Source organism: Trichoplusia ni, chromosome 3, assembly GCF_003590095.1.
Source record: "Trichoplusia ni isolate ovarian cell line Hi5 chromosome 3, tn1, whole genome shotgun sequence".
Taxonomy (NCBI): domain Eukaryota; kingdom Metazoa; phylum Arthropoda; class Insecta; order Lepidoptera; family Noctuidae; genus Trichoplusia; species Trichoplusia ni.
In genome coordinates, this window is record NC_039480.1 from 13484385 (window position 1) to 13502863 (window position 18479).

Here is an 18479-nt window from a genome sequence, read left to right on the forward strand (position 1 = left end):
TTCCATTTTAATTTCCCGTTCAACATTTCTATTTTTATTTTACTTCTGCGAAATACCACAATTTTGTTATTATAATGAATGGACATTTCTCAAAATAAAAAAATCCTTTGTTGTCTTTGTCCTTATACTTACATAAAAGTTCATTAATCTTACTTAGATTAAATTGCTGCTTGGTGAGATCACAGGAATTTACAAAGTAAATATTTATGCTGGAAAGAAATGTCCGATAATTATAATTGTTATAGTATTTTACTATTTGTCCTTTCTCTCAGTAGCTTGCTCTCTTGCTGTGAGCTGTTAAAGCTAAGAATTAAGACAAGAGAATGTAGTCAAATTAAAAATCTGAATCCGTTAATGGTTTTGAATGGTTAAAATGTCACGCCATATTTAAATGGAAACATTCAAATGGACGGAAGTGATATTTTTTTATAACAACATAGAACATTGTCTTGTCAGTCGCTTGTTTTTTTTGAGCGATTAGTCAGCTTTAGCGTTTTGAGGAATGTAACTCGTCTGCATAGTAAGAACATGACCGTAATATTTTATTATAATAACCTTAAGTTACGAAAATTACTGTCATTTTGGTTCGGGGACGTGAATATGTACCTATAGGTATATACGAATTTGATTTTTGTTTGGTTAAGTATAACCACTAGGGATACTAGTGATGTTAAGTCGCAGTGTCTTTAATACTGGAGTTAAAAATCTGATGAAACGATGGCTTTAAAAAGCGATCGGATCAAATACAGGCTAACAGCAGCGCTAGTAGCTATCGTCACTTCAAAAATAATACAATTTTCTGCAGTCAAATGTTAGTTCCGATTTTCGTCACCGGCAAAATTAAATTTGTCGTGCTTTACATGCTTATTAATTAAATAATGTATAGCACAAACCAGCAAAAGTTGTTTTGCCAATTTTTTTTCCAGTCGTATGTATTTTAATGCTACATTATAAAAAAATAAAAACAATGAATTTCGTCGAAAAAATAAAATATTTTTTTTTAGTGTGAGCAACTCTTATCACTTAGGGGTATGAAAAATAGATGTTGTTCTATTCTCAGACCTACCCAATATGTATACAAAATTTCATAAAAATCGCTCGAACCGTTTTGGAGGAGTACGGTAACTAACATCGTGAGACGGGAATTTTATATATTAGAAGATATATAGTTGATCGAAACGAATAAATTTTCCTATTTAATCAAAGTAACCGTAAGAGATGAAATAATAAATGTCTTTGCTATTGTATTAATTATGCATCATGAAAACAAAGTGTGTACATAGGTATTGACAACAAAATTTAATATTATAGTACCTAGGTACTTTAAATGTACTATCATAATTATACAATCCCTTTCAACACAAATAAGTTGGTAAAACAGCGTAAATCTTAGTATTTTTGCTGCTTATTTAATATATTTTTTTCCATTTTGGAAATTCGGTACTTGCTATTTAATGCTTTTCGTGCATATATCAACCCACACCTACTCTGTATCTATTTTTAAAAGAAAGGATAACTTATGGCGTTCTTCTCCGTTTATCCTTCACATTAAGAATCACAATTTGGAACAGGACACCTAGATTTATCATTGTAACGTTTTCATAGTGCTTGAAAACCCGCCTGTACTCGAAAATAATTGATTTGATTTAGGTACTAAGCCATTTTTTTCCTTTTTACCATATTGCAGTAAAAAGCACAAGACCAACACGTAGTTGCTAAGATAAGATGCTGTCCGCAGATGTCAGTACTGCAGAGTTTATTTATCATAATCTTGTGTCCGCTCCGCATTGAGTACTTGTGTTTTGAAAGTACGTCAATACAAGCGTGCGTCAAGTACAATTCTTTAGATATTTATCTAAATAAAAATCGCCCATGAAAATACCCCACAAGATAAAAAGGTATTTTTGTCATCGATCATCTAATTAAATAACATTCTAAATTCCAATTAACCATTAATTCACAAGAAATGTGGTTACATACGGTGGTAAGTAAAGGTGCACGAAATATGATAGCTATTAAGAGATACTGTAAATAAAATTAGGTATAATGGTAATCAATTTGTTGTATACGATTTGTAATTTCATGAAAGTCAAAAGTTATGGGTAAAATATACGTGAACACGAGTAATCGTTTTTGTCACACCTACAATGAGGTTTAATAGATTCCAATCGTATTCAAAATACTAAGCAGTGCAAATAAGCCTCTTTTTTCGAAACAAAATGGAAAATAAATTTGGAAGAAATAGTTTCAGTAGATATATTTTGGATAGAAAGCCCTCTTTGCAGCTATAATACAAACCTACATTTGTAAAGCAATAACGAGATTTTTTAAGCGAAGTTATATCACGTCATCAACCATACCTAAACACTTACAGCCAACTTAACAAGTGACAGAAATATGAAGTAAGTGAAAATGAATAAAAGATATGAAAAATGTTTATACAATAGCGTCTGACTCTTCCATCCATTAGGTATTCGAATAGGAACGTGCGTGTAACAATTATACGCATCGGAAATATATGCACCTGACTAAACATCATCGGAGTTTACATTCGTAACTCTTAAAATGTAAAATAATCGCACAGTCATCGACGTTACGTATTTAATCACACGGCTTTTAAATCACACTTGTTAGATGTGATATCTATAGAAACATGTCCGATCCCGATATTTCTTGATCTGTAAGATGGTTCGTATGATATACGTACACAATACGTTGTAACATTAGCAAATTTTTGATGATAAACAGTCGTGTATAAAACTTGTAAAGCACGACAAACTTAATTTTGCCGGTGACGAAAATTAGAACTATAATTTGTCTGAAGAAATTTGTATTATTTTTGAAGTAATGATAGCTACCAGCGCTGCTGTTGCCTGCATAGATAAGTTTGTAGTGCTGTGGCTATCTGACAGTACTGAATATGATCACTATATCTATATATCTGATGACTATCGGTTTGATGTATTGTGTCATGTATGTTCCTGCTTCGCCCTTGTCTACAGGGTTATGATATTTGGCAACAGTACCTTCCAAGGCTTTGACATATTTAAAATAGATATTAGTTCTAGGTGCGCATTTATGACCTTGGTAGTTTTACTTAACGTTGTCTGCTTTTCCTTGCTCACATACAATTTTAAGTAAAGCTTCATTTGTATGTTATGATAAGTAACACCAAACAAAGAAAACTGAAATCGTTAACTTGAAAGTAAATAAACGTAACAAATTATGCTCAGTTATTGTCTATTTTTGCTAAAAAAAACACATTATATAAATCAAATTATGCGCAGAGGCAATATATGACCCAATCTACATACGTTTACAACAAAATAAACTCAAAAATTCAGATATACCCTCTCATGCTACATGAATGTAAAAAACGAGTACTAAAATGGCTAAATACACTAACGTACGAAGATACTGAAAACATCCTTATCAGAATGAGCTAAAGCATAGAACAAATCGCGCGCACACTCGCACACTCACACACACAACACACACACACACACACACACACACACACAACACACCCGCACATACACCCACCCATACACACACATATACAGTCTCTAATTTTGGTTGTGAAATATTAATATAATAATATATATAAAAAAAAAAATGTAATTCAATTGAAATAAAATAACCTTTGCATTTTAAATAATATTAAATTAAAATACTTTTAAGTTTTGTATTTAAAACAAAATAATAGAATTGCCATTGTTAATCGGTACCAACATTGTAATTATGTAATATTTACGGGAAGATGCGAGACAGCTCCAACACAAGTACATTCGTAACTTACCGGAGCTGCCTCAGTTCATGTATGTATTCAATGTTTAAGATAATAATAAAACATTTTTTTTTTTTTTTTTTTAATTAGAAATACAAACACAAAATATAGGTACTTAAAACGTGAAAGCATAAAACCAGCATCTTAAAAGATTACTAATCTGCTTCGCACGCGACTTTATTATCATACCAACTAGACAGCGATAAGAGATAAGATATACCTTTGTACCTACATCAATACATCCGATAAACGGATCATCACAAAACTTAGTCATGTTCGCACGTACCTACAACAGGAGTCACGCGTCAATAATAAACTTGATAGGTGCAAGTTACTGTCAGTTTACTTACACTGCTAAAAAAAGTGCTTCTACTTTTAGAATTGTTGTTGCACAACCTGTTGTGAGAGCTATCCGTCAGTAGACCTCTGACGTAGCTTAAGACACCCTTAAATGATTCTTAGGTGTGTTCAAATCCTCAGTTCGTACAAAAAAAAAATAAAGCCGTGAAATTGTGTCGCGAGTCGCTTTGACTTTGGCTATAGAAAAGTAGAGTTGACAATTTGATTGTACCTATATTAATTTCAACATGGCAGTATTTTGAAATGAGTTTACTGAAAGTCGTATTCAATGCTGAAAACAAAATAACTTTATATATGCAAAGTATTCGCCTTATTCCAACTATTATCTCAATTTATCAGCACGTGGCTTTGATCTCTCGAGTGCTGTGGCAAGGAGGCCACTTCAGCGGCTTACTTCGGTGGGGTTCAGTTCCTAAGCCTCTCGGCATACTTATTTTACATTGAAGTGTTATGCGATATTCGTATCTCGATGTTTTTTTTATATCACATCAATGACCTTTTTGCAAAACAATATTATTCATTGACAGGTTTATAACCTTTTTTGTATACACTGTTGGGCTGGTTTCACAGATATATAATGAGTCGGTCTCCACTACACTCGGAAGTAAGTTTCAGAACAGTGCACTCAGAATTACAACGCATTGCCATGTACCAACACAAAAACCCACTGAGCATGACGTGTCGCGGGTTCAATTCCCCCGTAAGACAAGCGCTTTTGTGACGCACGAAGGCTTGTCTGGATGCCTTTGTGCATGCGACTTGAATATTTGAAACCCCCAGCGATACAAGGATTTAATTCTTTCATGGGGACCCGTAATTTCAATTTAAAAAAATGTTTAAAATGAAATGACACTAAGTTTCTTCAGTAAGAGTCTGACACTACCTACTTCCTTCACGAGGGGATAGTACGGGTACCGTCATGATTTTTCCGCCTTTTCATAAGATAAAGACTGATTTCAAATCTATATTAAAGGCCTGTAAAGTCCAACTGTAGCCTCGAGAAACGTTGATATGAAAGCCAGAAAGGGTCGTGTATAGAAAATTCATGTGGAAAGATAGTCCTATTGTATAACCAGCCTTATGAATCTTGGACTCAGATATAGTCCTGATAAATGGAGCTCTAAGTATAGAATTTTATCTTATGTATAAGTTTTTAAGCTCAAGATCTTCAAAAACATTTTTACCTACAGGAAACCGACTATTCAGATAAAAGAGGATTTGAAACTATCTAAAAAAGTATTGGCTGTAGAGTCTAAGATAAAGTCATTTATTAATAACTATTTCTAAATCATTTCTTTTGGCAATCATTCATTTCCACATTAAATGTTTTGATTTAATATTTCTGGTTTCAAGTAATTTTATACCGATAAAAGTTACTTATATTACATCACATGATTTATGATTTTTCTAAAAAAAATATCCTAACTCACTGGACTTTTAAAATTAGTTTTACACTTATTTAAATACTAGTTATATATTATACTGCAAGTGCCATATTTCTGTAACTGTTACGACCGTGAAAATGTATGATGCCTGTAATCAGCACGACAAAACAATTTGACTTACAATGTTGAATAAAAGTATATACTTTGTTTGTGGGAAAAAAATTACTGTAAGATATAAAATCTGTTAAATTATGGATCCCGGCTGTTAATCATAAGTCTCTGACAGTCTTTACAGGTAATCAGAAGCAAGCAAGGTTTGACAACCAGTCTTACTAAGGGGTATCGTCTTGCCCAGATAACTGGGTTGAGAAGGTCAGATAGGCAGTCGCTCCTTGTAAATCACTGGTGCTTAACTGAATCCGGTTAGACTGGCCGTCGACCCCAACATAGTTGGGAAAAGGTTAGGACGATGATGGTGATAATATAACCTGCTTAAACAGGGCTTGGCCATAATACTTGAGCCAAAAAATGACTTTATTTATCCATTTTTCCACGAGAAACTGTTATATGCCGTGTAGAGCGCCATTTTTCCTCCCCAAATGCAACAGTCTAAAAAGTGCTCAATCGACAGAATTTTATCTTAATCTGTTAAGTACTTTATCCGTCAAAGTGTAAAAGACACATGGTTGTTTAAATATGGATTTATTACTTACCGTTACTTATTTATACTGGCAGTACGGTATTTTTAAAGTTATTTCAAATACTGATAGCAATATATAGTGGTTACGTAAAAATCGCTTGATCCACCTCTTCAAGTTGAAGTGTTAAAGCCTTATGGGACTTGTTTACATCAAGAAATAGGTTAACAGGTAATCTGCGTTTCCATCAAGAATGTGTTGCAAGCAGCCAATTTACTACAATTTGCTTTAAGCAATTTTGAGTACAGTATGTCGTTGATATTATTTCTTGCCAGTAAAACTTTTCATATTTAAATTGGTAGAATAGCATAGATTCCATACTAGATTTTTTGGGAAAATTGTCCTATATATTTTTACTCCATGTCTTGCTCCTTTAATCTAAAGAGTTTTGAAAGATTAACTTACATTTACACACGCATGTGCAAATCAGGTACTTGGAGTCGACGAAAACACAAATAAAACTCAACAATATTATGATAATAAGGTTTCTTGTTCGATTAATACTAGTTTACAATAAGATTACTTTACCATCCTTAAATTACAAGTAATAATTACGTGTATGTTCACAATGTACAATTATGTATGTAATTTTTTTTTCTTAAATTCTGAGTACAGTCCGCCGGCCGCCGAGCACAAGGGCACTTTAAGATACGATAAGTCCACTGTCATAGTTTATGAAGAAAGTAACCGAGATCTTCACTCACACTAGAACATTTTATATATAAAATATAATCACATTGTCTTGCTGTACATACTCTGATAGGTATTGAAAAGTGCGGTTGAAGGTTGCAGCGAAAGTATTGATTTGATTGCGAAGTTTGGCGATGTTGTCGCAAAGTTGTGTTTATATTTGATACAGGCCTAAGCATCGTTTAAAGAAGGAGTGGCATCTGTTTTTCACAACTGCAATAGTCTTAGTAAAGATCATCAAAGAAGTAGTTTGCCAGCCTAAGAAATATGTTTTACGGAGGACCTAATGAGTACTACAGGGTACTAGTGAGTCAACTGCAAATGAGGAAATCCTGTCTAGGTTCTAAACAAAAAACCTACTAAAACAAAGAAGTAAAAGACAGTTGAAAACTGCAGCTTACCAAACTCATGCTCATGAAAAAAACTGCTAAAAGAAGTGTCAAAAGTGAACAAGTCAGAAGTCGAAGGCGAGCAGATTTTTATGAAATTGACATTTTTAGAATTGAAATAAATAATTAATTAATAAGAAAATCAATTATCAAGTAGTTTGATACAGTAGTACCTAAATAACTAGAAAAACTCGACATGATATCTGGGACTCTCGTTTTGGAAAATATCGGAATGAAAATTGCGATTCCCAAAAGTCGTCTATAATGTAGGCATAAAAGCTATCCACAACTTTACGAAAACATCGGCAAACATGAAAGCTGTATACATACTCCTTAAACAAACATCAAAAGACTGAACATCAATGGTCATCACCTCATATCTTTGTGAGCTTAAATTTCCTTACAAAAATAAACTTTATTCAATGGAATCACTCGCGACAGTTACTCAAGTGATTTCATCAAATAAAATAATGTCTATTCATAAATTAAATCATTCGTATATACTTTTTGGCGTAGTACAACACTGTTTAATAAAGTATAAATACACTCTACTTATTTATTTCCACAAGTATTTATTTTTTGCCATTGTTTCCATTTTATTGCTTCTTGCATAAATTGGTGTCTTCTGAGCAAAATGTGTGACAATCAACAGTAATTTCAGCCTTAATCCGAAGTCGCTTACGACTTTTTAATTTGGGACATCAATGCTTTGTTGTACATTTATCGAAACGAGAATGACGTAAGCGACGCGACGATAAAGAGTATAGTATCAGGTACCCCTTATTATAATTAATTCATAAGAAACTTGACTATTTTTGTTTTAAAGAGTTTGTGCTTAACATGTGAAAATCAAACCAAAATGGGTCCTAAAATATAATTTGTGCAAATGACAGAGAAATCTTTAAAACTATCAGACTAAAAAAAATTGTAATGTCTATTTTTATGAAAAAAAGAAGTTGTGCAGTATATTACAGTCATTAGAAAAGTATTATATCAAATTCGATAAATGAAAATAATTAGAAAAAAACACAAATGATCTAAAGTAAAATACTGTACCATATTCAAAAATTATTATAAATGAGTGAAAAAAATTATAAGTTTTTTTTGCACTTTCGTTACTAAGTATTATTCCAAGGCTTGTTTAAGATTTGAGTTCCAATTACGTTTGACACTGAGTCTAAAAATACTGCTTGTATTCGTCTTTATCTAAGTAACTCAATAAACATTTCCTCTGAACTATAGTTAACATCTTGTTATAACAATAATCATAACCGGACACCTCAATTACGATTGCCACTAGGTCAAGTACCACAGACGTCTCGCTTGGAGGGCCAAACGGAAACATTCATAAAACAAATTAATGTGCGTCATTTAAGAATTGAAATACATATATTCCGTAGTGTACAGTATTTACAGGGCATATGCGATGGTTGTATTACTTAGCTGAATGAAACAATACAACAGAGATAGGTTACGAAATTGCTGTCAAAAAGATAAGTTTTTCCTGACAGCGATATCGCAAAATTATTGCTATTGCTTTGCTTTCGCAAGTTATGTAATACCGTTGCTGGTTGTACAAAATTGTCACACACACAATCTCGATTAACGTTCCCTAGCAAAATAACTGTATAATTACAATGATCACCACTTTCGCTTGATTAAATTTATATATTTACATCACTTTAAAACTAAAAAAATATCATAATTAACATAGTAACTAGTATTAAATGTAAATTCGTAATAAAACATGTAAATTATGAATGATAGTGAATGATAAACGTATTGCATCTAATCTGTCTGTAAAATAAATATTCCTAAATATAAATTGTTTATACATACTCTAGCATATTATATAAAATAAATTTATAATCTACGCAGACTTGATATAGCTATATAAATTGATGAAATCAAAAATCCATTAGAATACTTACAAATAGACTGAATTCGTTCATATACGGTGAACATAATTGATGAAAAATATGTTTTTTTTTAACGCACTATTTACATTATTTAGTAATATACTAAATTATGTATATTTGACACTGTTACAAGATCACGTTACGTCACATAAACAAAGAACTAGCAATAGAAGAAATTATTGTTTTTTAATTGGTTTGGGTGCTATTTTTTTTTTTGTTCGGTGTACATACGTATAAACTTTGTGTAAAGATACAGAATTAATGATTTACAACGTGACGTAACGAATTCCCCGTAATACTCACGCAGAAAGAACATAATATTCTTACCTAATACCATAATTGTTTTATTTTACAGAATATTTACATTTAAGTCGCGTCCGTAATTTTAAGTCTAATCCGTGGATTCATATAGCACAATGTTTCTTATATTCAGATTTAGAATCGAATTCATTTCACGAGCCATCCATTTGAAATATTTTACAAAATTAGGTTAAAGAAGTTGCTTTTTTAAGTAGGATAAATGAGGATTTTTTGAATTTTTGATGGCGTAAGAATAGCTTGCACAATAAATTCGATCTAACAGGAAATAGAGGTGAAATAAAAGTTCACAAAATATACCCAACGAACCTTAACACGCTTATTGATAAATTAAATAATCGATGAAATATTCGCATACACTTTATAGTCTAGTTCGACGATTACAGACTTTCAACAGATCGCCTAGATAGATACTAGATCGCACTCTCATACCACACGGTCGCTGAAAAGGGCAGTGGCAACACAGAACACTGTATACAGAAACTCAACTCTGTACTTGTAACATACAAAATTCGTTCTGACCTAGTCAGGAGTCTGTCAATCAGTATAACTTCTATTTGTGCATTCCATCTCATTCTATGACGCTAAATGTATGGCAAACATGTAGTCAGTGAGCAATAGGGGGTTAATTGAGTCTCTGTACCAATGTGAGTGTTGCAGTGGCGGGGTGCGTGCGGGACAGTGCGGGGCGGGGGGCGGCGGCGGCGGACGCGCCCGGGCCGCGCGCCGTCATACCGCGTCCAGCTGGCGCACGCGCACGTCCTGCGAGGCACACATGTCGGGCGCGAACGGCAGGCACGTGAAGTACGCGCACGCCGCGCACTCGTACGCCGGCGCCGCGTAGAACAGCGCCACCAGAGCGCACAACATGCCCCCCGCCGACACCATGCAGACCCACACTAACGCTATCTTCCGCCGCCTATCATACGGCCCGAACGTTATGAACGGCAGTAACGCGTACGCCAGTAGAAAACCAAACACGAAACCGAAGACATGCGCGAAATTGTCGATCCAAGGCAGAAGGCCCAGGAGGAATAACGCTATCGCAATACCGACAAGTTTAAGGATTGCACGCTTCGGATGCCTCAGAAGAGGCCACGCGCCTATTACTTCTACTATTAGACATGCTAGTAGACCAAAATGTGATCCAGCTGGCCCCACCTGAAACCAAATCACATGTATCAATATTTAGTCAATAACTACTGGAAAATATTTGTTTCAAATTTATAATTGGATAATAATACACACCTCAGCCCTATAAGGTTCAAATATAGCAGACGCCATGTTCCCGGCGACCCCACTTCCTAAATATATGACAGCTATTCTAACAGGCCCGGCCATCTTCTCCAGGTCCCTCATAAAGAGCCACTGCAGCGCCAGCGATGCAGCCAGATGCAGCAAGCCGGCGTGGACGAATAAAGACGTCCAGGCCCGGTATAACTGGTCTGGTCGTCTTCTTCGCATGAACGGCAGCATACCACATACATCATCTAAACATGACACCTGAAAAGAGACCATACAGTTTTAGGTAAGTTATAGGTGGTATACAATAACATTGAGTTGTTATTTTTATCCTTCGAGAACTAACGCTTCAAACTGAAGCTTTGTCAGAAGATGAAGTAAGGTTTATAAATCTTAAGTAGGTAAACACTTTACAAAATACTGATTGGATTTGAATTTCGTATCGTAAATTAAAAAAGAAATTTGACATTCTATTCATTATGAGGCTTCTTTAGATACAAAAGAGGCAAAATAAATTACCTGAGAACACAATGACGCTTCCTCATGAAAATAACCCTTGACGAAGTCACAGTGTTCTCTCGTTGTGATGACACATTGCCCGTGGACCCCTATACAGCATGGATGGCCGATGACCTCGCAAGCCATATGCTCAGCAGCATGACCCGCGCGGCCCGCTGCCGCAGACCCGTCTAGAACTGATTTGCGGCAAATCGGCCATTTTGTGATGTCATCTGGCCATTCGTGCGGTGCTATCGAGCGTGGTGCTTCGCAGAACCTGAAAATTAAAAAAAAAAACATGAATGGAGAATCACTAGTAAATAACTTTAAGCTTTTAAGTGTGTGGTAAAACTCTAATTTAAGAGAAGAAAACTGACATGCAAGGAGAAATGTTACGTTGGTTTTGGTGCTTTATATTGTTATGTACCAAAAACATATTAAAATAGCGAGCTGTTTATTTCCCTTTAGAGCAAAGGTTAGATCTAGGGCAGTAATGCCTTCATAACTATGGTATTGGAACCTAACTAATTAGTCTAACATAAATAAGGGTTAACTTACTTAGGGTCCAACCCGCAGACTGATCCCGATATCCGACCACCCGGCCCAGACTCGCCCGATGACCATTTCTTCCACGTCGAGATCGTACTCTGAAATGTAGACAAAACAAAGTTCACGGTTGACAAGCTTACGTTTTGCCCAGAGCTGGCTTGCTTTCTGAGGCAAAATAGGAGGGATGTTAAGGGATAATCAAGCTTATTGCGGAGTTACAGAATTGATTTTTGTTTACCGTAACTTATACTTGGGGTCTTAAAATTGTTTGATTACATATATTTAAACATTTAATAATTTGTTATTTGATCGTATCTATAGCTCATAAGATTGGTAAACTAACACACATGCAGTCATGCATAATAACATAAAAGAACGTTATCCACAGGAGACGTACAGTTATATTTTTACTATGCACCCATTCTTGGACGCTACAATCTACATTTTATTGTGTTTTTGCCATCCAGTTTAGTCATTCGAATTTTAACATAAAGCTGTTTCAATGTTCGTCACCAGTGGATACTGACCGTTATATTTAATTTAATTTCCAATATTCTCAGATACATACCTTTGATATTAATCCACGTATCTATTGGTAAGCGTGCGCATAAGTGGAAAATTAGGATCGAGTTTAATATTCAAATAAACACTAATAAGTATAAAGAAACATAAGAATTTGAGAACATAAAAATACATGTTTATTAGTTTTAATTAGATCAAATACATAAAAACGAGTTGCAGTTTGGTTGTTTTGTTTAGATTTGTGAAAACCGTCACCGATTTAGCGAATCATAGTAGTAAAACGTAGCCTGGCCATTATTTCTACGAACGTTGCTACATCTGTTCATTCGTTTAAGAATAATCTAAGTAATTATTAATTAATACATCGTTATGTCTTTCACATTTCCATACATTCTTTCAGGCCTACAAAATTCACACCACAAACAGTCAAGATTTTCCGTCTCTTAAAAACAAATGATTTCTATCTATCCGTCTTATTCCATAGGTCCTGACAAAACCTCTTATAGTAACATCAACGCAATAGTGGCAGTGAAACTCTGCAATAGGAAGTGTAGTGCACTGTCTCATTTCTACGATTGCAGCGGGGTAATTGTAAGAGAAGATGCTAGACCCCCAGTAATATAATGGAAGAAGACCCACCGAACAGTCAGCCTTAGACGATTGCACACATCCTGAGTCATCATTCCGTATGCAGCACGCAGTATCCCTTTCTCTCCTCGCCGACGCAGCAATGGCCCGTGCTATCCTCGCGTCCCTTCTCATGCAGGGGGCAAATTTAGCCCCCAAGTGTATTAGATCCGCCGCTCGAGGGCCCAGCCAAAATGACGCTGGCTCTTCCCATTCGACCTGGAAAAAGAGAACGTATTTAAATATATTTTCCGTTTTGTTCCGAAACTGAAGGGATGTTTTTGGAAAAATGAAACGTTAACTGTAATATCAAAAGAAACTGATTTTTTTATATTATTAGGTACCTAAGTTTATGGCTTCTTTTAATTTCATCAACAAATGTTGGCACTGAATTTTATAATGTTACGAATAAAACTTCATACGAACTTTGAATAATATTATAATAGCAAAACAGATATATGATTGTAAAATTCTAGATGAACAAGGAGCGTAGGTAAATACTAGGATTATTTGATATCTGATTATTTAAATCCATCATTCAATCTCATATTGCTGTCTCTACACCTCTACGGAACAACATCACGCCAAAATCCACTAAAAGCGATTCCAGCGCCTCCGGGTCTCTTGTGCATAGAACTCGATTTTTTTACCCCAGCGACACAAGCATTACAATTAATTCATTACTAACTACAAGATTCATTTTCAAAACCAAATAAAAATAACGAATATTTACAAAACTAAAAATAAAAGTACAATGACCCCGAAATAACATAGACGAACCTTTTGCGGTCACTCGTCGCTAAAAGATAGCATCGTGAAAGACTGCTCTAAGCAGCAAAAAGCAGACAAAGGGGGAGGCTCACAAAGACTGTGTGACCCACATTCGCAGCTCGCTCGCTAATACTCTTACTTTGACGCTTTCGCTTACGTCACTCTGACTATACAGTTTGCGGCTTCGTCTTTACTAATTGTTAATTTCATAATTATTAAGTTGGTGTAAAAGATGCTGTTTTGTTTTGTGCATTGAAAGAATTTTACGTAAACATTTTGGACGTCTGATTCAATATGACGTAAGTAGGTTTATTTTTTAAGATTTTTTATTAAATAGGAAGCAAAAAAAATGGTAAAAGATTTTCAAATGGGTAAACTAAGAAGTCATTACGTAAAGTCGTTGCAAGCATCTTTCATTCCATTTTCGAACTTCAAAATGAAATATTATCGTGAAATAATTCTAACCATAATTGGACCACAATAGCGAAATAAAAAAGCTAACGTTTCCATATTTCGAAACTTGTATGTGACTTTGAAAGATATTGATAAAAACAAACGATTTTGGAATGTAAATTCTTCTCGAAAATTCTTTCTAAAACAAAAGCCGGATGACAAGCCAATACATCCCGTAAGTAAATATTGTGCTCTGTTCAGCGCTTTAGATGTTAGGGACGTGTCTCGACTAAAAGCTTTGCCTCGTTTAACGCGTTATGCTAAGTCTTGAACAAAGAAACAGATTCTAAGGGAAAGAACGTGTATGATGAAACCAGGCGCTTTAGGTAGGTTATAGACATAGAGTACCTACTTTGTACATTTATACCGACTGCAAAAAGATGGTTCCCAATTTGTCTGTATTTTGTTTTAACCTTAGAGTTTCGGACTGGAGGTAAACTAAAAAAATTACAGCTATTTCAAAACTACATCAAGTTTGGCTAGGTAGTTTCTAAGTTTTTGGCATTGATATATACCATTTGATATTACGCTATTTTGCATCACGACAAGACCTCTGGAACTTTAACTTTATGAAAAACAGAATACGAAATTCTACAATTTGTGACACAAAAGCAATCAAATATATAAAATTATTACCCAACCCAAGGTTTCAACGAACATTTCTACAAGTCTTATACTGTTGTTTCAAAATATATGGGACTCAGACAGCGCTATAAAAGTCGTAAAAATTTCACGATTTTGAACACTGTCACACAAAAAGGTTTTATATGCGCCAACACATAAAATTACCCATTGAAGCGTGAAAACCGGCAATCAATATCAAATGTTTCAGAAACTGTAAAAATACTTCTTATCGTGTCAAAAAAATGAAAGTTAGTGGGGAATTTATGTTTTTGTGAAAAAAATATCGAGAATAGAGTTAGGAAAGTATACCATAACTATTTAGAACCGAATACTACTTGTTATCGATGAATCCATTAAAAATGTTGGAATATTTTCTCCTTGTTGTCCCGTGTAGGTACAAAAAACTATACTGTCTAACATCTTTTTTCCCCTTTTTCATCATAATTAAGGGCTTAAAGTGGTTTACGTTTCGGCATCCGATCTTAAGATAAGTTTCCTTTGATCAATGTTAAGTAAAATAGAAAAAAAAATAAACATACTTAAAAATATGATACGATTCACACGCGGCCTGTTTAAGAAATTTAGAGAGAATGTACGTGTGAGTGAACGTTATGAATAATCACAGAACACTCTATTATTTGTTTAAGAACTCATTGAGGACAAACACACATACGTCAATGACAAAAAACGTTACTTAATCCTTTTAACATAAAACAAAGAAAATCCAACCGAATAGAAAACCTTTTCATTTTCGAAGTAGGTTAAAAGAAACATCACTGATAATAATATCTCTTACCTGTTGTAAACTCAAACTCTTGACTAAAACCTGTCCGGAGTGCGTGTGCCGGCCAAACCCGACCGGGCCGAAGCCGTAGCACAGGAGTGACAGCAGCAGCACCAGCGTCTGCACTGTGCTGACCCACCACGTGAAGTAAGGCCGGTAGTCCGTCAGCTCGTCCAGCTGGCGGGCTACCTCGTCTTGGTGCGCCACCGACTTCCGAAGGGAACGCCTGGAAAGACAAGATGATGTACATGAGTAAGAATATGTGAATTCAAGAGTTTTGCTTTTCTAAGGTTCGTATATATCTCGCTTTTGTTTAAAAGTATTCTTGATGCATTGTAGTGTCTACTGAAATGTGTTGTGGGCAGTACCTACTTCTCTATGGAGCAAATTAAGACTGCTGCTTGCCGGGGCAGCGGAATTATCCTAAGGGTTGCTATGGTTCCGGTACACGAAGGGAAAAAAGGAACATGGGTGGATCTTAGTAAGTAGAATTCTGACACTCCCTTCCACTCAAAGCGGAAGAAGACGTTTGATGATTTTCCATCGGAAAAAAGGCAAACTACTCACAGAGGTAACTGCTTTAAAAAGAAGACTTACATTCGCTCGTAGTTATAAATTATCTTTATGCATTAGCTATTTAAAGTAAGTAGCGAAATATTTTTTTTAAATATAAATTTGTATGTTCGACCTTTATGATGACGAACAGCTGAACTACAACAATTTATTCTTCATCCATTTCGATGCCGTGTTCACATTTTCCCCTAGAACACTATTCGCATTTACGAAAGGCTCGATGCCCAAAAAGCCGAATCCCTTTTTCCGCTAAACAATGGATCGTCCGCTCGATTGACACACACAACAGATAAAAACACGACATGCTCACACGAATACCGTGACAAATAAATTGAATGAATGGAATTCGAACGAATTGAATTGATCGAATGCCTCTCTCTTTTTAGAATATAAAAAGAGTCGTTCACTTGTCGGTCGTTATTGAGTTCACATTTGTTAGTTCATTGTCTATAAATTACCCTTGTATTAGTAGTTTTATCCTTCGTAGGGTTAGACTTTGTTAGAAGAAAAGCAGAATAAAAAATAAATGTACCCATTAAAACGTTAATCAAGGAAAAATATTATTTTATTACAATTATAATATTTAATTTAAGACACGATATTAACTTCTCTCGATATTTCAAGCAACTATGTCCCTTTAAGCTGTAATCTGAAAAATCAAAATAGCGTAACGTGAATGCAATGTCTGTGCGAAAACTACTCTTAAACAAACATGCGAACGTAAGAATCAATTACAAACGAAAGAAAACAAAGTCTTAAAAATCAGCAAAAAGTCCGAACAATAATTTTCAATTAAACACAAAAGCAAGATGTAAAAAGGTAACATTAAATTAATTCGTTAATGCATTACAGAATAAATTAAAGTCCTATCCGCGCAGTATTAATTCAAAAAGCTATTACACGAAGTTTCCAGTAGAAGTTGTCGTAAACACCATGATGTATGAGAGACTTACTTGAAATATGAGCAAGGGGTCTACCGCGAGCCTTTAAAGTAATTCTGTTGTAGTTGTGTGTGCAGGACGGCACATTTCACAGCGTAGAGCGATGTCTCGCTTCCTCCACTGAAAGAGTCTTTCTTTACGAGGTTTATGGTAGGCCCCCAAAGCGATGCCGTGCACTTGCCGTATTATTTTTTAATCTTTCTTTGTTACTTTAAGTAAGATTCATTTATTTTCCCCTTTGATTAAGTTTCATAGTTTTTTTTAGGTTACATTGAACCTTAAGTACAGAAAATTGTCGGCGGATCTTTTTGCCACCGATAAAGATTTAAAAATACCCTTTCTTATCCATTTTAGTGACTAAAGATTTAAATGTTCTATATTTGAAGTTGATGTCGAAAGTTGTAATTACGTGTGAGACTATTTTGATAAAGGTATATTCAGTAAGTAGAGATACGTAGATATAATTTGGGGAGCGTTGACGAAATCTCAACTGTGTAGTAAATAAACAGAAGGAAGTGGGTCAAAGGCAGGTAGGTATCAAGGACACATTTAATACAACTCACCCCCTGACCTAAATCTAGCTATTTCAAGCTCTTTGATAGCTACTATTCACTAAATGTTGAGCTGTTAATTCTATAACTAATCGTACGAGTTTGAACCAACTAAACACGTTGACATTCAGTTTAAACGATTTACGAAAAAAATAAAATTGAACAAACAATAAAAAAAACTGTCAGCATAATGAGAGAAAAAAGAATATTATAATGTGAATATTTCCAAATACGAAAGTGAATATTAACAATGCATTATATTTTTTTAACGCAAAGGGCCTCTGGCCTTTCAAAGGAAAATTCACGTCAACGAATACAATATTTGATGTATTAAAAATAAATACACTTATTTGCGAGAATCACACGAAACTCTGTGTAAGGTTCAAAAAACAAAATAAAGCAGCTAGAAGCCAGTGGGAACTGTTTAATAATTACGCGACGAGCGGTCGATGCGAGTCGACGACCGTTGGAAAATACTCCGAACATACTTTCTTTGTTTTTCTTTGTGCTACGAGAAGGCTTAAAACGAAACGTTTTCCAACTTTTTTTCAGTGTACACGAATTGTTCGGTTTTGATAAAGGTTTCGGGCTTGTCTTAAGATAATTGGATTTTATTTGGTTTTGTTTTATGCTTATAGCATCATTGGGAAATTTTTAGTAATAGAGCAATAGACGTTGCCAGAATTTGAAAAAAAAATCATGTCTTCAGCCTCTGTTTTGAATGGTTATGAGCTACATAATTTTGCTTATTAAGGGTGGTTACATAGTAATGATATTAATAATAACATTTTCGGCAAC

At 34.7% G+C, this 18479-nt stretch overlaps 1 protein-coding gene across 2 annotated transcripts in view; it reads right to left on the reverse strand.

Moving 5' to 3' along the window:
* Positions 1-9323: 9323 nt before the first annotated feature.
* The window catches only part of LOC113492009 (inactive rhomboid protein 1), a 150902-nt gene continuing 141746 nt past the window's right edge, over positions 9324-18479 (reverse strand). For both annotated transcript variants that reach the window (XM_026869270.1, XM_026869271.1), the window contains 6 exons: positions 15629-15842; positions 12997-13203; positions 11845-11933; positions 11308-11563; positions 10795-11049; positions 9324-10707 (listed from right to left, as the gene is read on the reverse strand). In XM_026869270.1, the coding sequence (XP_026725071.1) occupies positions 10276-10707; positions 10795-11049; positions 11308-11563; positions 11845-11933; positions 12997-13203; positions 15629-15842 (1453 nt within the window). In that variant the 3' untranslated portion in view covers positions 9324-10275. The remainder of the gene's footprint in view (positions 10708-10794; positions 11050-11307; positions 11564-11844; positions 11934-12996; positions 13204-15628; positions 15843-18479) is intronic.